Source organism: Zosterops lateralis (assembly GCF_965231275.1).
Source record: "Zosterops lateralis genome assembly, chromosome: Z".
Classification (NCBI taxonomy): domain Eukaryota; kingdom Metazoa; phylum Chordata; class Aves; order Passeriformes; family Zosteropidae; genus Zosterops; species Zosterops lateralis.
This window is the reverse complement of record NC_139800.1, coordinates 81,134,333-81,157,996: the sequence shown is the minus strand read 5'-3', so window position 1 is coordinate 81,157,996 and position 23,664 is coordinate 81,134,333. Positions and strand designations below refer to the sequence as shown.

At 45.9% G+C, this 23,664-nt stretch overlaps 1 protein-coding gene across 1 annotated transcript in view; it reads left to right on the top strand.

Moving 5' to 3' along the window:
- The first annotated feature begins 928 nt into the window (after positions 1-928).
- Positions 929-23,664, top strand: part of LOC310922513 (fibronectin type-III domain-containing protein 3a-like) — a 39,981-nt gene continuing 17,245 nt past the window's right edge. The window contains exons 1-6 of the mRNA XM_083883139.1: positions 929-986; positions 5,773-5,863; positions 17,019-17,154; positions 20,333-20,408; positions 21,261-21,337; positions 22,862-23,102. Coding sequence (XP_083739265.1) covers positions 17,059-17,154; positions 20,333-20,408; positions 21,261-21,337; positions 22,862-23,102 — 490 coding nt within the window. The 5' untranslated portion in view covers positions 929-986; positions 5,773-5,863; positions 17,019-17,058. The remainder of the gene's footprint in view (positions 987-5,772; positions 5,864-17,018; positions 17,155-20,332; positions 20,409-21,260; positions 21,338-22,861; positions 23,103-23,664) is intronic.

Genomic DNA, 23,664 nt, shown 5'->3' with positions numbered 1-23,664 from the left:
GGGAGTGGAGTTGCCTGTCAGGACACACAGGATCATGGAATAACAGGAATATTCAGGTTGGAAAGGACCCCCACGAGCACTGAGTCCAACCATTCCCCAGCACTGCCAAGGCCACTACTAACCCACGTCCCCAAGTGCCACATCCACTGGGATCTTAAATCCCTGCAGGGATGGGGACTCCTCCTCAAGGATGGGGTCTCTGTGCAGGATGGTTGCCCTGGACAGCCTGTGCCAGTGCTGGACAATGCTTTCCATAAAGAAATTTTCCTTAATATGCAAATAAACCTCCCCTGGCACAACCAGAGATGAAATCTCTCCTTCCCCTTCTCTCTGCCCATTCAGTGGGATCATCCCTGCACTTTCACGCTGTCACCATTAAAGCTTTTTATGTCATGACATGTTTTAGGGTCAGGCTGTGACCCCCCAAACTGTGGGGTGGAATGTACAAAGTGGGAAACCCCCCTAATCATCCTTGCCGTGGCATGGGAGGGATGGAGACCCCCGAGGGGACCAGGACATGGTTTGGTGACACAGGTGGAGCACGGGGGTGACTGTGGGGTGAGAAACAGTGCCTGGGGTGACAGTGCCCAAAGGGGACAGAGTGACCAGGAACCAGTGTCCAGGGGTGACAGTGCCCAAAGGGGACAGACAGTGACCGGGACAACGACAGAGACCGGGGCAACAGACAGCACCCAAGGTGACGAGCAATGCCCGGGGATGGCGGGCGGTGTCCGGGAGGGACAGACAGTGCCCAGACTCCCCATCCGCCCCCAGGTGCCACCACCACTCTGACCCGCCGGGGCCGCCCCCCCGCGCAGCTTTCGGCGGCCGCGGGTGTCCGTGATCCGCGGATCCGCGCGGGCTGCGGTTGGTTGTCGCGCCCGCCCCCGGCGGCGGCCGGGCGGCGCAGGCGCGGTGCGCGCATTCCATGATGGCGGCGCGGGCGGGCGGCGGGCGCTGAGGCGGCGGAGCCCGCGGGGCACACGGTCAGTGCCGGGGGCCGCTCCCCGGGGCTCCTTCCCCGGGCTCCGCTGCTCCCCGAGGCGGCGGAGAACGGCGATAGCCAGCCGCGGGGCGCGGTGGGCAATGCCGGGAGCGGAGCCCCGCGGAGCGGAGGGCGGGAGGTGACGCGGAGCCGGGCGGGGGCGGCTGAGGGACAGGCGGGACCCCGGGGACGGGACGGGAGTGCTGAGGCGGGGGACAGCCCGGGCTGTGCGGCAGCTTCGGGGCTGGACGGGGCAGGTGGGGGCAGGATCCCAGGGGATCCGATGTCCCGGGACGTGGAGTGGGATGGGGTGAGCGGGATGGGATGGGGTGGCTGGGATGGCATGGGGTGGGATGGGGTAGTTGGGGTGGGATCGATGACTGGCATGGGTTGGGGTGACCGGGATGGCATGGGATGGGATGGTTGGGATGGCATGGGGTGACTGGGGTGGCATGGGATGGAATGCCCGGGGTGGGTTGGAGTGCCCGAGGCGCAGGGGGTGCCCGGCGTGCGGGACAGGCAGGGTTTGGAGTGTCTGGGACAGGCAGGGCTCGGGGTGACCGGGGTTTGGGGTGTCCGGGGTTCGGGGTGTCCAGGACAGGCAGGGCTCAGGGTGACCGGGACAGGCGGGCTTTGGGGTGTCTGGTACAGGCAGCGCTCGGGGTGTCCGGGGCAGACGCCAGGGCTCTGTCCCGGCGCGCTGCCCTACAGACCGCAGAGACGCTCCCAGGAGCGCATCCCCCGAGATCCCCGTGGCTGCGGGCACAGCGGTCCTGGGGAGCCGCTTCTAAAGGCGCCCCCGGTGCTGCCGGGGCTCCCGGCCGGGCCTGCACGGATGGGGTTAATGCCAGCCCCTGCGCGGGTCGCTCTTCTCTGCCCGTTCCCGCTCCGCTCCCCAGCGCACAGATTTCCGACTCCTTCTTTCCCTTCTCTCCCCTTATTCTCCTGTCTGGTGGGGCTGCGATGTGCAGTCGTCCCCCCCAGGTCCCCCCTGGCCGCCCCCCCGTGCTCCCTCCCCGGCAGCCGCTGCCTGCGAATGCCACGTAGCCTTGTAGTTGTTCCCCTTGGCTGCTCCGCAGCTCCGGTCCCAGACACCTCCCCCGCGTCCTCCTGGGCTCGGGGCAGGGGGAGGTCACTGCTGTCAGCCCCTGCCTGCCTGCTGACCATCTTCTGCCCTCCCCTTTCCCGCTGTGTCCCCCTCTCCGCCCTGGGGACCCCACTGGGGTCACTCTCTGCCCACTCCTGTTTATGCCTTTCACAAAGAGCTGGGGACTTAAGCAGCGGGTGTCTCCCTTCGGGGGCAGTCTCCAGGGATTCTTTCTTTGCCGCCAGACTCTGGGCAGCCCCTCTGCCCCCTCAGATCCGAGGTGTTTTGTGTGATAATCTCGGAAAACGGGGCAGTGATGCGTTGCTGGCAGGTGTATTCTCTCCCCTCAGCAGCTTGCTCAGCTGGTTTCTGGGTTTCGTTTCTGTTTAAAACTCCGTTGGAATGATGGCAATGTTCTGTAATTAACAATCGAGATTTCAGTTTCTGTCCGTTCTGCTGATACTTTTTGTCTTCTCTCTGTCCCTTGCTGGTTAAATTTTTTCACATTGGCAGCCCTTCCTCGTTTTCCCTGCTGCCTGACTGGGAATATTGACACACAGATAAGTTCCTCAACAGAGCCCGCTCCACGTATGGCTGTGCCCTGTGATTCCTGATGTTTTCCTAATGTATTTATCTTTGCAACACTCAGTTTGATAGGGAAATACTGTCTCAGTCACAGATGGAAAGACTGAGGCACCGAAATATTTATGGCCCAAGGTTGCACAGGAAGTATGTGGTGAGGCAGGGAATTGAATCTAGATTTCCTGAGCCTCAGATTAGCATTTGAACCAGGGAAGCATCCTCTCTGTGTTTTAAGCCAATAAATTGACCTTGGAGTTGAGATCCAGTGTAGAAGAAAGTGCTTTGTGTTTGGTTCGGTATCTGTGTGAGTAAGAAGCAAAGCCCGAGTTGCTTCCCACACTCGCATTCTTTTCCTTGGTTTATGTAATTTGTGAAAAAGGATAAGGTGGTAAAATGGAAAGATGTTGACTTTCTCAGGGCTCAGTGTGTGATCATGGGTGTTGAAAAGCAGCCAGCTATTACACTCTCCTCTCTTTTTTTGCGCTTTTTGCCTTCCTGTTTCCAAATCTTGGAAAGTTTTGGAGCGCTGTTGTTGTCTGGGAATCATTTGTTCTCAGCTGGGATCAAATAAATCTCATTTTCTAGAGAGCTGAACTGATTCACTGGATCCCAGGTCTCGGTTTGGGATCCTTCATGGGGCAGCCTGTGGATAAACAGGGCTGGGACTGATGGCTCACACACCTCCTGGAGCAAGCTCCTACAAGTTATTCCTTCAGCTGTAGCTCAGGATTGTTGCAGCAAGTTTTTGGAAAACTTGGCTCCAGCTGGAATGAAGCAGCGCTTTGACAGTGCACTGGAATAATTTCAGCTCCTTGGGCTGGGGATGCGCACAAATGCCACCTTTCCCTGCTCTTCTCTTGGGACAGCTGATTTTTGGTGGTGATTTGGTCGTTCAGGTTCTTCAGTGGCTTTGAGGGATTGGATGTTAGAGTGGTTTAAAACAATAACTCCTGGTGGATTCACCTTGAGAGAGAATAAAGATAGCTTTGTCTACATGAATCCATTTCCTGCCATAAGCCTTGATCACTGCCTCTCTCTTTGATGTTGCACTGACACCAAATCTGGATATAAATGTTCTGTATAACTCTTTTCATGACCTTTTGGTTGTATTTTTGGAGGTTGGCATTGGCATCCTGTTAACTGTGGGGCTTCTCCCACCCCTGCCAACAATTGTCATCTTTTATGGTTATTTTTAGGAAAAGTTTGGTAAGTCCTCAAAAAAACAATATTTCATATGGAGTGTGCAGACAGGAAAAATTCCAGTATTCTGCTCTCGTTCTGCCTGGCCTTGGGTAAATTTCATGAAAATTAAAATTTATCTTTTAAGCTTGAAAGAGACGCATTTTTATTTGGTGACTTGATCTTTCCACAATTGGGAAACTTGTCAGATTTAGAAGGAAATGTGTGACTGGGAAGACATTCTTATAATATTGTTCATCAAAGTCAGGAGCTGGTATGAAATATTGTAAGAATTCTTTCCCTAGTTCCATATTTTCTTAATTTCCTGTCATGATTTCATTGAATCGGAGAAGAATTTTAAAATTGTCTCTGAAAGCAGATGGGAAAACCTCAGTATTAGTAATCCTACAACAGGCAAGGGGCTTGAGGGAAAAAATTACATTTCTCACTTCTAATTTTGGTCTGTCTGAAAGCATCAGGTCTGAACTCTCAGTATTTAAACCTGCTCAAGGCTCTGGCCTCAGGGCTGGGGGATGCGGGAGCAGGAGGAACCTGTGCAATTTTCCACCTGTTTTTAGCACATTGTCGTGAAGCTTCTCAAGGTCAAGATGGTTGGTTTTCAGCTGTTATCTTTGCTGCAAGCCAGACCTTCACTGAAAAGTTTTGGATTCCTGAGTGAGGAGCACACACTGAACTCTTTATTGCATTCTTGAAGAGCTTATTGTAAAAGCAGCGATAATTTATTCTTTCAGTGGTGCTAACACAATCCTTTCTGTGTATTGACCAGCACAGACAGACCACTGGCTCCCAGCCCTTCGGCCCTTTCAATCCTAATGTAAATCTCCCCTTGTTCCCAGATCTTGACTGATGTGGAAAATGCCTCCTTTTGCCCAGGATTCACTCTGAAGCCTTATGCTTTGTATTCAATATTTTTCCAGTGTCACATTTAAAGTAGCTCAGAAGGAGCATTTGTTAGGTTGCGGCTTCAGAAGCATCTTCAGGTGACATTATCACCTTTTTGGTGACAATGACAATGGATTGCTGTGTGGGAGCTTCTGCAGGCAGCCCAAGGAGCCAACAGGACTGAGGTTTCTTGGAGTCTTCTAGTAAAACTGCAGAACACACTGCACCTGCCTGGGCCTTATCTTTAGAGATCCAGGAGGAATTTCTTCCTGGAAAGGGTTGCCAGGCATTGGCAGGGGCTGCCCAGCAAGGTTTGGAGTGCCCAACCCTGGAGGTGTCCAAGGAAGGGCTGGAGGTGGCACTCAGTGCTCTGGGCTGGGGACAGGATGGGGAGCAGGAGCAGGTTGCAATTGATGATCTTGGAGACCCTTTCCAACCCTAATAGTTCTGTGAAAAACAGTATTGGAGGTTGATTGACCCCTGCAAAGACCTCCTGTGTTTGGAGGGCCAAAAGAGGGCTCAGTGTGCAAATATTTTAGGGAGTGTTTTCATGCTGGATGCAGCTTGAGGAAGGTGGTGATTTTTACATAACTAAATACAACATCTGAGTGGTTTAATGGCTCTGGAGCTGTTCATTTCCTTCTGCTGGAACATCTTTAGTGGAGCAGTTTCTAGAATAAAGCTGTGCAAACATAACAGCAAACTGGGATTTTATTTCCAGCTTTATGTACAATTTGTGTCTTTTTATGTCCCTTATCAGAAGGGAATTGTGTGCATTACACTTTAAATTTGGGTATGTTTGGAACCTGCTTTTTCTGTCTTTATTGCCATGTAGAGGAGTAGAACAGATATAGAGTAGGTAACTAAATAAATCCAGTTATATCCAAAGAACTCCAGTGGAGTTACCACTGCTTGGTTACCCTCCTGGCTCCTGCTCTCTCCATGAATCTCTGATGTTCCCTGCAGCTTGTTTTTTCTTCAGATTTCCTGTTTGCCAGGGCAATAACGTGAAAATGTGGTGGTTTTTTGCCTGCAGAAAGAAGCTTGAGGACAGCACACGTTGCTCACTCTGCAGCAGGCACTGGAACACTGACCAGGAGGAATTCCAAGCCAGGAAATTGACAACGGTAATTCTCCAGAATTTAGGATTCTCCCAGATTTTATGAAGTGTTCATTTTCTCAGTAAGTCTCTAAGTAACACTTTGAGTTGAAGTGAATGTATTTGACAGACCTCTAAACTTAGGACTCTTTTTTTGTTTTGTTTTGTTTTCTGGAAGAAAATTCTGGACAACTTTTTATCAAATGGAAAAATTGAGTTAGGGGAGGAAGAACTGATTGAGTTCTTGAGGTAAGAAGAGTTTCAGGTTCCACAGGAACATTATTGATTTTGTAAGGTGGCAGCCTTATCTCTGTTTCCACATTTCTTACTCTTTCTTCTCCCTTCACCCACTTAGCTGGAAGTTTTCTTTTGGAGAGGATTGCATAATTGGCTTTGGATAAAGAAAGTCAATTCTGTTTTTAGCCAAATGCATTTCCTGTGTAGGGAACAGCTGGAGTGGGTGACAGCATTCTGGTAGTGCCTTGATCAGATCCTTTGGTTTTAGTTGGAGGTCGTGGAGCTGGTCAGGCTAGGGAACTGATCTGCTGGAAAAGCAGAAAGGAATTTGTCAAAAACTTGGGGAGGAATGTTGGAAAACAAAACATGATCAGCAGATGGATTTCATACAAGACATCAAGAAAGAAGTGATAGTCATGCTGCATTCCCTGGATCTGTACAGGTGTTTTGGGAGGAGGAGCATTTTACCAGGTTAAATCCAGGTTTATAAATTCAGATGAAGTTTTTTCATCTGCTGTCCATGGCCTTTATTAAATAATTAAAGCATTAATATCTCTTCCATGGGAGTCAGTTGCTTTCAGTTCTGCTGAATGGGGTATTAAAGTGACCACTGATGTGTCACTTGGGTTTGTCATCTCCAGTCACTTGCAGGAGTGAAGGCAGTTTAATAATTGCATGGGAGGAGTTATATACTCCTGAAAGACTTGCAAGATGTTCATGTTGGTTTTAAGCAGAATCTGCTTAAAAAAGCTATAATCTGGTCACCCAGATGTGTATTTTTGTCAATTTCCGTGCAAGGGATGAGAATTATCTAGAGGAACTATTTAGATTTGGAAGATATTTTGTAAACAGCCTTTTGGTGTATTGTAAATTGTCATTTTTTGCTTTTGAATGCCTGGGTTTCTTAAAATATAAACTTGATAAAAACTTATATAAACTATCATCCTTTGGTTCTTCAAAACTGATAATTTCTACTTAGACAGTTACATAAAAATGTGATTCACTCCCCAGACTTCCAGCAGGTTCATCGATTTGCAAATAAAGATTCAAAGCTCAGATGTAGAGGCAAATGATTTCAGTGTTGGCAGCCATCAGCTGAGCTGTGGCTGTGGTTCTGTGCTGCTCCTGGTCAGTCACCCCGGCTCAGGGAAGTGTTCCTGCTCCTCCAGCCTCATGGGGATGATCTCACATTTGCATTTTTCCCTCTGCATTTTCCATGAACTGAAAAAATGCACATGGTCTGATGCCACGAGACTGCTCAGCTGTGGTAATTGCAGCCATTTATTGGTGTGTTTTAGCCCTGGGTTTAAGCATAACCTGTTCTAACCAGCCTAATTTGACCCAGTGCTCAGCTAAAGTGTTACAGCCCCAACCTCTGGTGTTGTGCAAGAAAGAGTCTTCAGCTGCTGTATCAAAATAGTTCCTCTCCTTGCTCAGGGTTTGCTTAATCTGCTTCAATTTGAAGAAATCCTTTGCTTTTGCTGGGCTTTTCTGCTTGGTTTTGAAGTCCTGGTTTAAGAGAGTTGTTAAGTGAGAGAGGCCTGTTTGTGCTGCATCCAACACTTTGGTGATCTGCAGATCGGAGCTGGTGGAAAATCAGCCTTTGCTTCCTTAGAGCCTGCAAAAACCTGGGAGCAAACTCCTGTTTGTTCCACCTGTGAAATCCTGATTTTTCCTCCTGTTCTGTTGGATTAGACAGCAGGTGACTGCTGTGAGCTGTCTCATGGTAGGGAGCCTTTCCTGGAAGTGGCCTGGTTGCTGTTGGTTTTCATCATCTGCATGATTGCCCTCCCTGAGTCGAGTTTAAAGTAAATAAATTGGAAAGAGATTTTTGGGTCACCTCTGTCTCATACCAGCTCTGTGTGTCTGGCATCCCATAATGCTCTCCAAATTCATGGAGGTATCTCTCCCAGCTCTGGCACTGAAAAGGACTCAGTTTTGGTGCTTTCCTGTCTCAATCCCAGGATGTTTCATCCAGGTTTGGACACACGTAACATAGAAGAAAGCACAGCAGCCAAGCTCAGGGTGCACTTAAATTCCCCACTTTTCCTGGGAATTTTGCTGGAAGATTCTTTAAAAAGCTTTTAAAAATACTTTTAATATTTATTCCTTGCCATGAGCTGGCTGTCCTGGCTGGAGGGAGGGACTGGGATGAACAAGGTGCTGTGGAATGATGTGTTCCTGTTGGAGGGAACGTGTCTGCACATACAACAGCCTTTCCTTTGGGTTGCTTCCAGGCTTTCAAACAGAGCTTTTCACCTGGAATCTGGTAAATGGGCAGAACTTTTTTTATTTTCAGGGAAAAAAAATACCATAAAATGCCTTCAGTTTTGCCTTCCACTTCAAGACAATCTTGTCCCATGGAGAATAGCTGTGCTCAGTTATGCAGATCCTTCTCCTGAATTTCAGAGCCTTGGGAGTGGGTGCAGCTCCCTGTAGGAACTTGCAGTTCCCAGCTGGCAAACCTTGGCACACTTGGAATCTCTTTGTTTCATCTGCCCAGCTCTGTGGTGCTTCCAGGTGGGAATTCCAGCTGCCTTTTTGCTGACCAGTTCAGGTTCAGGAGAGAATTCACAAAGGCATACGCAAAGGCTTGTGCTCTGTCTTGTGCTTCTGGGCAGAAATTTTTTGGGATTTCTTTTCCCTGGACTGTGGTGTCTGTTACTTCCATAGCTTCCAAGTGATTTAGAGAACCATTTGGATATAGAATTTCCATAGTATATGGTTAATGTGTAAATAAACTGGTACGCTTCAAGGCCTAAAAAAATCCTGAATAATGTGGTTTTAAATTCACAGTTTTGCACTTGGAAAATCATATTTAAAACAAGTCCGTTGTTAAATTGCATTTAATAATGGCATTTTCATCTAAGCTTGAAATTTTTTGCTCTGTGTAGCATTAAGACACATTAAAATGAGCACTTTGGCTTATTCCAGAAAGTGTCATCTTCCTAACAGGTGGTTAAAAGGTAGTTTTACATTTAATTATTTTCTCTCTCGCTCTTTATGTAACAACATATGTAACAACATATTTGCAGCTCTTTATGTAACAACCTATTTGCAGTTAGAAAGCTCCTTAATCCCTTTATTTTTTAAGCTGAAATAAGAATGAAGCACCTTTATGGCTCAGTCCTTTGAGGTGCTCAGTTCTCTGAACATTTGCAGAAGCAGGATTGGGATTAGGATGGGAACAGGACCTTTCAGGAGCTCCTGGGTTTTGGTTTATGGGCCACTTAGGAAGCAGCACACAAGTGCTCAGGATTCAGCTCTGCTTTTCTGGCAATAGGAGAAAAGCCATAAAAGAACTAAAACAACGAAGGAAAATATTTATCTGAAAGTTATGTCATGTTTGCATTATAGAAACTGTTATTGCCAACTTTACAGGCCTCCTAAATTAATAATGCTGAGGCCAGGCATGACCTTATTGTGAGCATAATATTAAATAACAGCTCAAATCAAATTAATGCACTCTGGGAACTGGCAGAGCTTTTCTGCCCAGCTCTTCCCAGTGGAGTTTCCTTTGGGAAGAGCAGCAGGAAGTTGTGCGGCCCCTGGAAAAACGTTTGTAAAGCCTGGAGGGTGGGCACTGGCCTTGTGTGTCCCCTGGCATCCTGAGGGATGGAGTTTCAGGCTGGAAAACAATCCTGGAGTGCTGGGGAGTTGCAGTGGGAGGCTGCAGGGGACAATTGTTCGATGGCTTTCCTGGCACACTCCCTCAGGAACCCGATCCAGAGGGGTGAGGGAGGGTGAAAGTTAATAGGATCCCTCAGGTCACAGCTCCTGTAGCCTTGATGTGTTGGATCTGCTGTTCTTGGGTGTTTTTAGGGAATTTGCTGTCTGGGAAATGAGGGCTTCCGTCCCAGTCTTAATCCTCCTCCAGGGGGAATTTTAAGAGCATTGAGGTGTCATGGTGGCCTGAGGGATGAGCATTAATACTAAATTAAAAATCCTTCTGTAATTTGGTCGGTGCTAAGCACAAACATTTGTAGCAGAGTGTGGAAGCCTTGTCCTGTGTCTGTGGAGCAGAGGTGGAATTCTGTTGAGTTTTTTTGTGTTCCTGGGATCACAGACCTCACCTGGGTCACAGCCACCCCTGGATCAGGCTCTGAATAGTCACAATATTTGAGCACGTTTCTTGGGTAAATCATGGAGGGACATTTTCAGGCAGGCTCTCAGTACTGAGAGTATTTGGGCCCATTTGTTGGGTAAATCACGAGAAACATTTTCAGGCTCAAGGCTGTGTTGCCCTCCTGGCTGGAATCCAAACTTCCCACAAGATGCTGCGGCCTAATTCCCTTGGGGGCCGTTATAAATGATTTCCAGGATTTTAATCAAAACATGGATTTAGTGGGGAACAGATGACTTATGGAGCGGGGGTGGTCCCTCCAGAGCTCAGGTTGTAACTGAGCTTCTGTTAAATCTCTCTTTGCCTTAATCTTGCTCAGAGTAAACCCAGTCCACCCAGCAGGTCTCACGTGTGGTCCTGGGGCACAAACTATTTTAAGATCGGGATGGTACCTTCAACATCTTGTTAATGCTATTTATTGGAAAAATATGGGTAGGAGAGGGCAGCTTGGGACTTGTTTCCCCAGTTTTTCCTGCTTTAGGATTGCGTGGGGAATATCTGGGTTTTTTAGGAGTCATCATTAAGGTTGGATGTTTTTGACAAGGTTATTCCTTAGCCTGAGGTTGGGGGATGGCTTTGGGATGGCTCTGTGGTTGTTCTCTTTAACAGCCTTTGGAGATGAGTGATGGAAAATTGAACTGACAGAGTGGAGCGTAAAACACTCAGAGCTGCAGTTTGCAGGAGATCCAGATTTTAAGGCATGGCAGTAACAAATAATGTTCTTTATCAGAGAACATGGGTTTTTCCCCCTGCTCAAAGAAAATATGTTTGCTATATTTTTATCTATTATATAATATTTATAATACCAATTAGTAGTTCTGTCAATATAAAAAGGTGTAAGTAAAGCTTTTGGTGTTTATACAATACTGCTTTTAGTAAGGAGCAATATTAGAGTAGTTTACTTCCTGTAATAAATGAAAATTTAGGATCAGGCTGGCAGGTTGCATAAGGCACTGAACCTGGAAATCAGGAAGTCTCTGCTGAATTTCAGGCTCTCCTTCCTGGACACATTGTTCTTTCTAAGTCAGGCATGATGTATTTTTAAAAAATAAAGTCCCCATTTAAGTATTAAGCTCCTTGGAATAGGAACTTTCTCATCTTAAATCCAGCACTTACTGTAATGAAAATCCAGCGTTTTGGACAGCTTCTGTCTGGGCTAATAAATTTATTTTTCACTGTTCATAAAATTTGTTTGGTTTTTTCCTCTGGACAGTGGAATGAAGCTGATCCATGCCTGTCTGCAGTGTTCCTCCTATTTAGTCTGTGTGAGATCTTTCTGGAGAAATATTTTTAATATTATAGGAAAATACTTTAATGTGAGACAACAGGAACTTTGAAACTTGCTAAATCCATAATACTGCAACATATTTGCACAACAGATAACGTGACTAAAGGATACTATTCCAATGAAAACGTAATTTTTTCAGTTCATTAAATCTTCTCCCTTTTTTTAATATTACAATTAGGAAACACACAACCTTTTTGTTCTTACATGTCCTGCAGTAAATACTGGCAGAGTCGTTGTCAGTGCCTAAAGAGAAACAAGTCTGTAAATTGTAGATTGTAAATTAATGGTGACTGCTCCAAAAACTTGACAAAACTGGGATGATGTGTTTATCCAGGAAGATTCTTCTGGCCAGAACCTTTCTTCCAGATATTGCTGAGACAATTTTGAAGTTGCTTCTCCTGTGTCACTCAGGTGGAAGTGACAGAGCTGACGTGGTGCCTCATCCTGAGCTGCACATTGGAAGTGGCTGAAGGAGGCTCAGGGACACTGGGAGTTCATCCCAGGAGTTTACAAAACATTCATGGAGTCACTATGGTTGGAGAAGACCTCTGAGATCCCCAACTCCAACCAGCTTGTCTGTAACTGCCCCCACGCCCTGGAATTACTCATTATTCCCCTTTGGATCCAAACCATCCGAGACAATTTTAGCCTTTCTTGTGTGAATCCCTGACGTTTTCCAGGCTTGAGGCGGGATGATCCCGCATCAGACAGCCCTCCCGAGCTCCCTTTGCTCCGCTCCATCCGTCAGGGAGCCGCGGAGCTGTTTTCCATGGAAATCCGAGCCCGGAATCAATGAGCGCTGAGCGGCTCCTCGGGAGCTGGCCGGGCTCCAGCAGCTCTGCCGGGGAGGAATTTGGGCTGGAGCGCCGGGGAGGCCGATCCCGAGCCTTGCGGAGCTCGGCGTTTTCACTGTGGCAGGAAGTGAGGTCAGGCCCAGCCGCTGAGGACGGGAATTGTTTGCTGGAAGGGCAGTGCTGGAGCTTTTCTGTTTTTCTTAGAAGCCCTTTGTAGGCTGGGAGCATCCCTGGAAAACGTTCCCTTCTTTTGGATATGAGAACCATGACAGTGTTCCGTGAGGTGGTTGGGTTGGTCCAGAACACAGCTCAGGGCCCGTTTTTACAGTATGGATTGGGTTTATTTAGTTTAAAATAGGTTTTATTGTGAAAAATTACTGTATTTCAGCTTTTTAGATGTTGAATAATCTTTGGAAACAAAAGCTCAAGCTGTTGAACTTAGAAATGTGTTACGCACTGTCACTTCTTCCAGCTTCAGGTTCATTGCTGAGATGATTAATGCCAATTTTTTGTTTGTTTGTTTGTTTTGTTTTTGTTGTTTTTTTGTTGGTTTTTGAGTTGGTTTTTTTGGGGGGGGTGGTTGGGCAGGGTTGGGGATATTTTGGGGGGTTTTTTGTCTCTGTGGCCTGAACTCATCCCTCAGCTCAGCCCAGGTTCAGGAATGACCTTTAGCTGATGTGTAATAGAAACCACTGCAAAAATATGAATCAGGCCAAAAAATGCCCTTGCAAAATGTAACCTTTCTAAAATTTGGTCTGTTTAATTCCATACTGAGTCAAAAATCTCCAGGACAGAGTGACAAAGCTGTAGAGACACCTCTACGTGTTCTGCTATTGATTCCTATTTAATGAGTCAGTAAACTTTAGTTTATTCCTATAAATTACAAAATTTGCCTGGTCTTTAATGCTTCCAGATGGGATTTTTCTTGCTTATTTTTAGTCTAGAATTTAAGATTTAGTGTATTAGCTCATCTTTAATGTCAATGCAGCCTGTGAATTCCCAGGACTACTTTTTTCCTTGGGTTTTTTTTTTTTTCCTCCTGACCACTTGAATAGTTTCTGGGGTTGATAAATCCCTCACTGCCAAGAACAGACCACGGCAAAAGCAGTTTGAGCTGTTCTTCCTGAGATTTGCTGCAATAAAGTGACTTTGGGGACCAGGCAGCTCTTTGATGCAGCTCTCCCTGTGGGTGGGTCCATGAATAACCCCCCAAGCTGGATGTGCCTCTCCAAGCTGACTTGGTTTGGGGTACATCCAAGGGTTTAGAGGAAGCCTGGAATCACTGACAGAGTTCTAGGGATGATGTGAAACTTGGGAGTGTTGGTGTAGGAGATGCTGGACATGCCCTGGCCCCCAGAACTCCCTGATTGATTCCAGGGCTCGTTCCCAGCAGGAGCAGGGGGAGCTGGGGGAATTCTGCCCCGCTGAGGTGAGACCTGCAGAGCTGCCTCCAGCCCTGGGCTCCCAGCACAGGAGGGACCTGGAGCTGCTGGAGTAAGTCCAGAGGAGGCCACAGAGCTGCTCCAAGGGCTGGATCCCCTCTGGAGCCTGGCTGGGAGAGCTGGGGGTGCTCACCTGGAGAAGAGGAGCCTCCAGGGAGACCCCAGAGCCCCTTCCAGTGCCTGAAGGGGCTCCAGGAGAGCTGGAGAGGGACTGGGAACAAGGGATGGAGGGACAGGACACGGAATGCCTTCCCACTTCCAGAGGGCAGGGTTAGGTGGGATATTGGGAAGGAATTCCTGGCTGTGAGGGAGGTGAGGCCCTGGCACATGTGGCTGTGCCTGGATCCCTGGAAGTGTCCAAGGCCAGGCTGGATGGGGCTTGGAGCAGCCTGGGATAGCCAAAGGTGTCCCTGCCCATGGCAGGGTTGACACTGGATGGGCTCTAAGGTCCCTTCCAACACAAACCATGCTAGGATTCCTTGATGCCTGAGTGTGGATGGAGGTGGGTTTGGGATCCTGGAATCTCCTCTCTGCCCCTGTGCTGATTGTCCTCCACCTTTCCCTTGGGAGCAGCCTTGCCCTGCAGGGAGGGCCAAGCAGGACTGGATTCCCTGCTCCAGCCCAGCTGTGGGAGGGTGTTGGGAAATGGCTTTTCAAGATAGAGCTCTGTCTTTGTTTTGTTTTGCAGGAAATTGTGCTGAGTATGTAATATGTAATAACTTTTCAGGAATTCTCTTTTTATTTACCCAAATTCCATCTGCTTCCTTGAGTGAAATGGAGACTTTGGGGAGGTGAATCCATGGATTTGTTTCCCTGGAAAAGTTCTACCTGTTGGAGTGGGGAGGGCTTGAGTCCCACATTCATTGACTATGTTCCCTTGGAGGGCAGGGTGTTTTTGCTGCTCTTATCAGTGTTTTCAAGGAATGAAGCAGTGCTCAAAACCCAAAATAACTTGTTTTTTTCCAATTTGTCAGGATGTCTCTCTTTGTCCTCAGTGTTCTGCCACTTGTAGCCACCCCAGCCCAGCTGCACAGGGAAATATCAACGTTCTGAGCCAGGTGAAACTGCCCCAAAACCTCTTTAGATGGTTTTGTTCCTGTCAGTACTTCTGTTTTCTCTGACCATATGGCCATTGCTACTAAGACGTGAAATTGGCTATTTTGGAGTTTTTCATTAACAGTTTTAAATCAATTATTTCCTGATACTCCAAATATTAAATTCGTCCTCAGAGAAATGAAGCTACAGCACTAAGCAAACAGAAAGTGTGTGGAGGTGTCCATGTAAACTAAACCCTCTGTGTAATTAGGCAGGAGATGAAGGGCTCTAAAAACCACAGGGATGTTGGGGCTCTCTCTACAATTTGTGCTAAAGAGAGAATTAAATTCAGCCAAGGCAGAGGATGAGCAGAGAAACTCTGAACTTTTATTTAAAGTTGCAGAGGATGAGGTGAGAAATTGAACCTTTATTTAAAGTTGCAGACGGTGAGCACAGAAAGTCTGAACCTTTATTTGAAGTTGCAGGTGCCTTTGGGCCCTGTTTCAGAACATGTTTTTCTGCAGCTGCTTATTTGGGGTAGTTGAACTTCAGTGCAGATGGAGTTGCCTTTTGGTAAAGGGGTTCCCCCTTTATTTTAAGTACTATTTTCTGTTTTCTTTGATGCATATATAAAATAATTTTCATTTTGCCTTTTCATTTGTACAGTGAATTCCTGTTATGGCTCTTAAGGCTTAGATCCAACCTCAAAAAATGAGAGAGGTGTAGAGGAAGAAACCTTTGCCTGAATTTTACTGTTCCAGGCAGGGGTTTTTAAGTGGAATAGTTAAAATTTGCATCCGTGGCAGAGGCAATTCCAAACCTGACAAAAAGGAGGTTATTTTATTCAGGAAATAAATGCCATGCTAAGGCAGTTCAGTGTATTTATTCAGTGTATTTATTAAGTGTATTTAGGCCAAGCCTGATGCAAATTTAATCTTTGAGGTCCTGTCCAGCCCTTGCACCTTGCAGTGATGTTTGGCTTCTTAAAATTGTTACCAGAGCAGCCCTGGAAAAGAATTTCCTTGTGAAAGGAGCTGGGGTTTGGGAAGTCTTGAGGAGTTTGTTTTGCTGCATTTTGTGGCTGTACGATTGTATCTCTGATTCTGAGATGCTTCTGCAAAGCAGGAATGGGGGTTTTATCAGTTTTATCCTTTTCCTTGTCGTGATAACACAGGAGAAACCTTTGTTATCTCAGATTTTTCTGTACAAAGTAAGTTAAAACCAGAAGAAATTACATTAATTATATTGTATTTTTCCTACTGTTTCCTAATCTGCTGGAAATGAAGTCTCACAGATACAGAATTAATCAGTTTTCATCTTTTTTTCTTCTCCAAATACTGCCCTTTCTGTGCTGCTTGTGGAGAACTGGAGAAGGATTTGATGCTTTGAAGCAGCCTGGCTTGGTTCATGCACAGATTTAGGGGAGTGTTTTGTGGTTTGCTTTTTTTTTTTTTTTTTAAAGGAATTTGAACCTCCAAACCACATTTTGCCTTCTAGTTTATGGGAGGTAATGGGAGAGGAGAAGGAAGTGTCAGCATTTCCTGTATCCTGTTATCTTGTGCTTTTTATGGATGCTGGATTAACTATACACTGAAAATTCCCTGCCACTGGGAGCTTGCAGCTTGACTCGCTCTAATTACTATAATTAATTTGTATTATGTGTATTTTGACTGGCTCTAATTACAGATTGTTCCCTGGAAGCCCACGACTCTGCAGCACTTTTCTATTCACATTTCCCAATGGTTCTGAGTCAAAAATTTTGGGACAAAGTGGGATTTTGTATTGTCTTAAGCTTTGTTTTCATCCTGGCAGATTTTATATTGGAGAAATTGCATGATTTGGGTTTTTTTTTTTTTTTTTTTTTTGGTCATCACTAAAATGTAAATGAGGTTTGTGCATTATTTAGCCTAAAGCTTGGGATCTGGAATGGAAGCAGTTTAGGAATTTGAAGTGCAAATTCAGGAATAAATTGCTGTATAAATGTAAATTTCTCTACTGTGTAATTGCTGCAGTGAGGTACCAATCCCAGCACTCGTGGTTGAACATTCCTGATAATTAAAGGGGAGAATTTTGGAGAAAGGACATTTATTGCTCACAGGAAAGGAATTAAAAGTGAAAAGCAGGATAATATTGGACCGTTTGGGTGCACTGGGAATATTCCGAGTTGGCAGGGCCCCACAAGGCTGAGTCTGTCAAACACACAGAGAACGATTTAAGGAAGGGAGAGCCGGATCTGACCTCATCCCTGTTTTCTCTTGGAGCAGGCGGCCGAGGTGAGCAGGTGTCCATGAACGATCCCAAGAAATGATGGCTGACCAGCCGCCCCCCCTGGAAGCCACACCTCTGCTGAATGAAGTGCCACTTCTACCTCACATGGTCAACGGGGACAGCATCCAGCAGGCAAGTGAGCCCTGAGCTGGGAACAGACTGGGAATGACTGGGATTGTGGCTCCAGGAAAACCAGGCAGCTCTGCCACTGATCTGCAGGGCTGGGGAAAGGATGTGGTTGTGAGCACTGACGTCAGGAGTTAAACAGAAGTGCAAACAGGGAGAGGGAAAAAATCATTCAGCTGCCAGCCAGTGGACAGGTGTGAAAAATGGGGTTTAAAATGGAGCTGCAAACTCCAGAAAAATCAAAGGAAAAATTAGGGGGTTGATAAAAAGTTTTGAAACTGCTGTGGAGTAATGAATAAAGATCGGCAAGGGGCTGCAGAGGAAATCTATGACAGGAAAATGAAAGGAAAGACCTTGGCTTCCTGGTTTTAAGTGTCTTCATTAATAATTACAGTGCAGTGGTGAAACCTGAGTGTGTTTAGTTGAAACTTTAGAGCTTTATTGGACACAACCCTTCAGAATCCATGGAAGGATTAGAAATACAGGTAAAAGTGGCAGCAGAACAATTTTGGATGTGTATGTGTAAATTGTCAGTAAATGGGAATTTACTGTTCTGCAGAAAGAGTTGAGTGCTTTGTACTACAAATGCTGGGAACTCTTCTTATCCTTTGAGATGTGGAAGGCCATATGTGCTGAAAGTTTAGATGAGATCTTTAATTTGTCATTGTTGCAGATAAGAAAGAGAAATCTGTGTTATTTCAGTTGTATACTTGGAAAAAAAATGGGCTTTATTAAAGAAAAAATCCTTTTCCCTTTCTGCCTCAGACCCTGGAGGTGGAAGTACAGTGAGTGTGTCTAGAAATAAGCAAAATCTCCAAGATATTTCTGAAGTTCTGGCAGTAGAAGGTGAAATTTCAGCCCTGCCCAGCTGGGAGGTGGCTCAGGTGGTTCAAGTTTCGTGAGGAAAAGAGATCAAGTACATTTAATTGGCCCCTGTCCCCAGAGCTCTGTGTGTGTGGGACATGGAGGTGACAGTCACTGACATTTTCAGGACCTAGAGGAGACTTTGCAATCAGGTGAGATTAAAAAAAGGAAAATAAAAGTAAAATAATAGAGTTGTATTGTGGAGATGCATTTGAAAAGCAGATTTGAAGTTTAAATAGAATCTTTTAAAGAGAGGCTTGGCTTAGAATCTTTATTAGTGCAGGGGATTTTTAATTCTTTTTCTGCCAGTGCTGTAGAGGACAGTGCTAATACTTAATTATTGTAGTGTGATTTGTTTCCAGAAATCAAACCCGTGTGTTTGGCCAATTCCAGTTAATCCATTAGTTCTGTTTCACTTAAAGCAAAAGTTGGAAGTTTTCTGGAAGGGTTTCTGGATCCAAAAGTGTGTGAATAAGGGATAAAACCAGAGCTGTGGCTGAGCAGCTTCAGCTGTGCCGCTGCCACCAGCCCTGGGGCGGTGCTCAGGACACCTGGAGGTGTTGGCTCAGCCCTCCCCGTGCCTCTCTTGGCTCAGATCCACCCCTCAGCATAGCTCCAGCTTCCTGGACATTTTCCTTGTTGGAAAGTGGCTGGGACTGCATTTGCTTCATTAACTCCAGTGAGTCACTGCTCTAAGACATGGCCTGTGCATTCCTGGAATTCCAGGCTCCCAACTGCTGCAGCCCTGTGACTGCTGCTCGTTGGGATCCTTCCCTCAGTGTTCCTGAGCTGCCGCTGAAAACTGCAGTTCATGCAAGCCTGTTGTGAAGATGTGCCACCCTCAGAGGCTCTGGATCTCCCAAATGCCTCTGAATTTTGCCCTCCAAGATGAGCCTTTTCCTGAGGTCACTCCCTGCCTCTGGAATCCTGGATCCAGAGCAAATCTTTTTCTTCTTTCTTGTGCACTGGCAAATCCCCAGCCCATTATCATCAGTTTTCTTTAAACAGTTAACAGCACTTCTCTCCCTTTACCCCAGGAAATTTATTAGCATTGAAGTCATGCATTTACTTGCATTCCGAAGTGACAAATCTGCATAAATTTCATTATTAATGCAAATTACGCCACTTTTAAAGGCATTCTCTGCCATCTCTCCCTCTCCTGGAATCATAGTAAATATTACTGAGTGCCTAAATGGCCTTTTCAGGGATTTTGGTGGCCCACTTATATCCAGAAACACCTCATCCACCCAAAGTAAAATTCTCCTGTAGAAGGAGCATCAATTCTCCCCTACAAGGGAGGTTATCAAAAATAAAATCGAAGTTTAATACACCAATATGCACAAGCTGCAAAAGCAGTGTTAAAATAGCATTTATCATTTATCCTTGGAGTCTGTAGTGATGAGAACAGTGAAACTGATGCTTGGGGAGTTCAGAGAGCTCCAGCACTGAAAATGTGACAGCACAGAAAAATTCATTCATTAATGTCATGTGTAGCTGATTGTACCAGGAATTAAATAGCCAGGTGATTTCTTCAGGTCTCATCTACCTGCTACAAATGTCACCCCATGAATAATGCAAAAACATTTTAGGAAAAAATAATGGAAGAAAATTACACTGATTTTCTCAGCTGCTTTAACAAATACATTTTATTTCAATTTTTGCATCAGCACCAGCTGTCACCAGGGTGTAATTTTAATTGTGTACCTGCAGTTCTTACCTGGCCAAACCTTTTACATCCTTTTATTAAAGTATTAGCTGTGGAATATCATAGATGTTACAATAAAATGCAACTGCCAAAATTCCCCTGAGGATGGGGCAGGATGAGGGGATGGTTTGGGATCCTAGCACTGCCTGAGGAGTGATCCTTGCCCAGCTCCACGTGGATTTGTGTGCAAGAGAACATGGCCATATCCAAAGGGATCTGCAGGATGTCACTGGGGCTTGGACTCCTTCCACAGGGAAAACACACCTGGGCTCACAGGAGCTGCAGGGCAGAGGTGGTGGGAAAAGCCTGGAATGTAGTGTGAATCTCAGGTCATTATTGCCTTAGAAAAAGCAGTTTGAAACTTGAAATTAAAAGCTTATTTCCTGTGTATCAAGTGAAGCACTTTCTGGGAGTAACCAGAGAAAAAAGTACAAGGATTTTGTATCAAAGTAGGAAAAAATATTTTCATTCTACCCATCATTCTACCCATTTTCCTTTTTTACTCCAAGGTTGCCAAAGCTCTGTTGTTTGTCTCTAAAGAGAAGGGGTTTTCCCCGGAGAATTTCTAAAATTTAAAAAGACCCCAACCCCTCTTTTGTGTTTTGTTTCCTGCAGGTGATTCTTGTCCAGGTAAACCCAGGTGAAACATTTACAATTACAACTGAAGATGGACACATTCAATGCATTCAAGGTAAAGGGAAGCTCAAGTTCTGAATCCAAATATTTTGGTTCTAGGGTTATTCCAGCAGGTTTTTTCTGGGATGTCATATTGTGTTTTCTGCACTGGAATAAATTAGATTTTTCAGTTTGTGTCCAAGCACAAATGAGGCAGCACTGGGAAGCTGCCAGAACTCTATGCATCCTGCAGATTTTCATTCCCAAAAGATGGGTTTGCAGTGATCCTTGACTAAGTGTCTTCCCAGGATCTTAACACGTGATTTCTATGGCATTTAATCCACAATAATTTAAAGAACTTTAATGGGCACTGAGACCTCCCTGTGCTGTGAGGTGGGGGAATCACTTCTCCACTCCATGCCTGAAAATTCCTTTTTACCTTCTGGGTAAGTGCAGAAAATCTGAGTGAGGGCAAAATATCTCCTGTAAATCAAGGTGAATTTATCAGTATTTCCATTTTTGGAGTATTTGTCACCATTTTACATGATACTATATAAAATTGTGTCTATTCTGCTTTCATCAAATCCCCTTCAGGAATACTTCCCTTGAGCTTAACATAAAAAATAATGTATTTAATTTATTTTTTTAAGTTCCTACATCAGGTTAACCCCGACACCTGCATTTGCCTTCAGTACCACAGACTTTCAGCTGTCACAAATTAAGAGCTAAAAATATTTATACAGATTTTTGTGCAATTAAAATAACACCATTGACTAAGTGGTGGTTGGGATAAAGCCAATAATCGAACAGAGAATGGCATGCAATTCCTGATGTTCCAGGCTCCAGGGTGAGCTCCCACCTTTGGAAAAAGGTGTCTCCAAATGGGAAAAGCCTTGGTTGTTAAAAAGTGTCCCCTTGTTCTGACCAGGTCCAGCACATGTCCCCATGATGTCACCAAACGGTTCCATGCCACCGATTTTTGTGCCTCCCGGTTACGTATCTCAGGTACGTTTATTTCTCCTTCTCTTGGGCTGTGGTTTTTGGGGAAATTTTATTTATATTTTTATTATTTATTGGTGATTTCAGGTGTGAAAAAAGCTATTTTTTCCACTGAACTTACCAACTGTTTCACTTGACTGTGAGCTCTGTCTGCTCTGTTACTGAGTAATGTCTGATCCGATTTCCAGGATTTTTTTAATCCTACACCCAGCAGTTAAAGATACTTCTCGTAACAAGGACAGCTCAGAATTCACTGTCTGAGCTCCCTGAACAGGATCCACATGTTTATTTTTCATCAGTCCTGTTTGCAGGGCGAAGCTGGGTCATGTGAACAGTCCCAAGTGGCTGCAGGTTTCCTATTCTAATATAAAAATTTATCCGAAATTTAAGTGCCCCTTTTTTTACCAGCCCTGATCTCCTGAAATTCCAGCAAAGCAGCACTGCTGGAGCAGAGTATTCAGAGTGTGGTGGTGATGCAAACACTGATTCCAGTGACGTGTTTGGGAAATGAGCAGGGAGGGCTCTGGGCTCTGCCAGCTTTGCTTTTCCACTCCCATGGATTTTCCACTCCTGGGTGTTGTTCGGGTCAGACCTGTGTGTTGTTACCAGAGATACTCCCAGTTCCCAGTTTGATTTATTTCTGAATTAATGCGTTTTAAAAGGAAATAATTAAAACCAAATGTGGAAACAGAACTCATGTTGTAGTAATGTTGGAAATCAGGAGTGTTCTGAGTAGGTTTGAAAGCTGTAACTGTGAGTTCTTGGGTTCTCCAGGCAATTTCTTTTTGCACACAGCTGCATTTTGGGCTTCTGCTGTTCTTCAGTTCTGCAGACCTTGAGGAAAGATTCCCCCAGACAATTTCTGAGCCCTGTGAAACTGATCCCAGGGCAAACAGTGGGCAAAGCCCTGGCAGCACTGAGCTGCTCAGCCTGAAAAACACATTTATTTGTTCTGTGTTTGCTGTCACCTGAAACCAGCAGGGTTGGGTTGTTTTCCCTGAGTTGTTGTGACAGGGATTGACAAGCTGGAAAGCAGCTTTAAATCAGAGCTTGAGTTACCTGGACTGTTCTTGTCAGATGAGGTGATAACTTTGTGTTCTCAGTGTCTGGAGGAGCCCAGGGCTGGATTCTCTTGGATTCTGCCAAAGTGGAGTGAAATAATTCAGGAGTGAACAGGTTGTGGACTCTCATCCCTGGAACTGTTCCAGCACAGGCTGGATGGGGCTTGGAGCAACCTTTTCTGTGGAAGGTGTCCCTGCCCATGGCAGGGATGGGATGAGATGAAGTTTAAGGTCTTTTCCTCCCTGAACTATCCTGGAATTTTGTGATTGTTCAGCAATTTGGTGTGACTGAGTGCCTCAAACTCCACTTTATCCCAGCAGTACCTCCACTGGAATCCAGTCTGGCATGCAAACCCCCTGCCTGTCAGGTGCTGGGTGTGACCTGGGGCAGGGAAATTGCTTGTTAAATGTACACTATTTTACGGGATTGTCTCTGGACTCACATTCGATCTCTCCTGTTTCCCGGCAGGTGGTGGAAGAAAATGGAGTTCGGAGAGTGGTGGTGGTGCCCCACTCGGGGGAATTCCATCCTTCCATGCATCCCCCTCCTCCTCCTCCTCCCCCCCACGTGCCCCATTACATGCACCACCCCCACCACGCCCTGCTCCCACCCCCTCCTCACCCCGTGTTCCCCACCGTGCCTGGCACAGGAGAGCTCCCGCCGCAGTTCATGCACCAGCACCCTCCGCCACACGTGTTCCAGGAGCAAGGTGAGAGCCTGGGAATGCCTCCAGTCCTAGGAGGGACAACTGGTGTAGGATCATCCGTGGACGGCAGGGAGAGGGAACTCTGCAGACCTGAGATATTCTAGAAACACGTGGTTTTATTGCAAGGGTGGTGGGTGAAAAGGGCTTTGCCTTCAGCCACCAGCCTGGGCTGGAGGGATGCCCCAAAGAGAGAGAGTGGGGGTATGAGGTAAGGGAGGTAAAGGAGCTTAGAGAGGTAAGAGAGAGATAAGAGTAAGAGCGGTAAGAGAGAGAGAGGTAAGAGCAAGAGTGCAAGGACCTTGTTAGAATCCATTCTATCTCCTTTTGTGTTGAATATTCCAATTTACAGTGACCAACCACCACGAGATAAAACCTACAAACTTTGCATGCAGCCTATGAGAACTGCTATATTACTATGTATTCTTATATTCTAAACTCTAAAGACTACTTACCTACTTTTTCCCTGATACCTGGGCAGAGTGGAGAGGGGCTGCATTCTTGGGTCCTTTTGTTTTCTGACCTTCAACCCATCTCCAGCTCATCCCCGTCTTCCTGCCTGCCATGC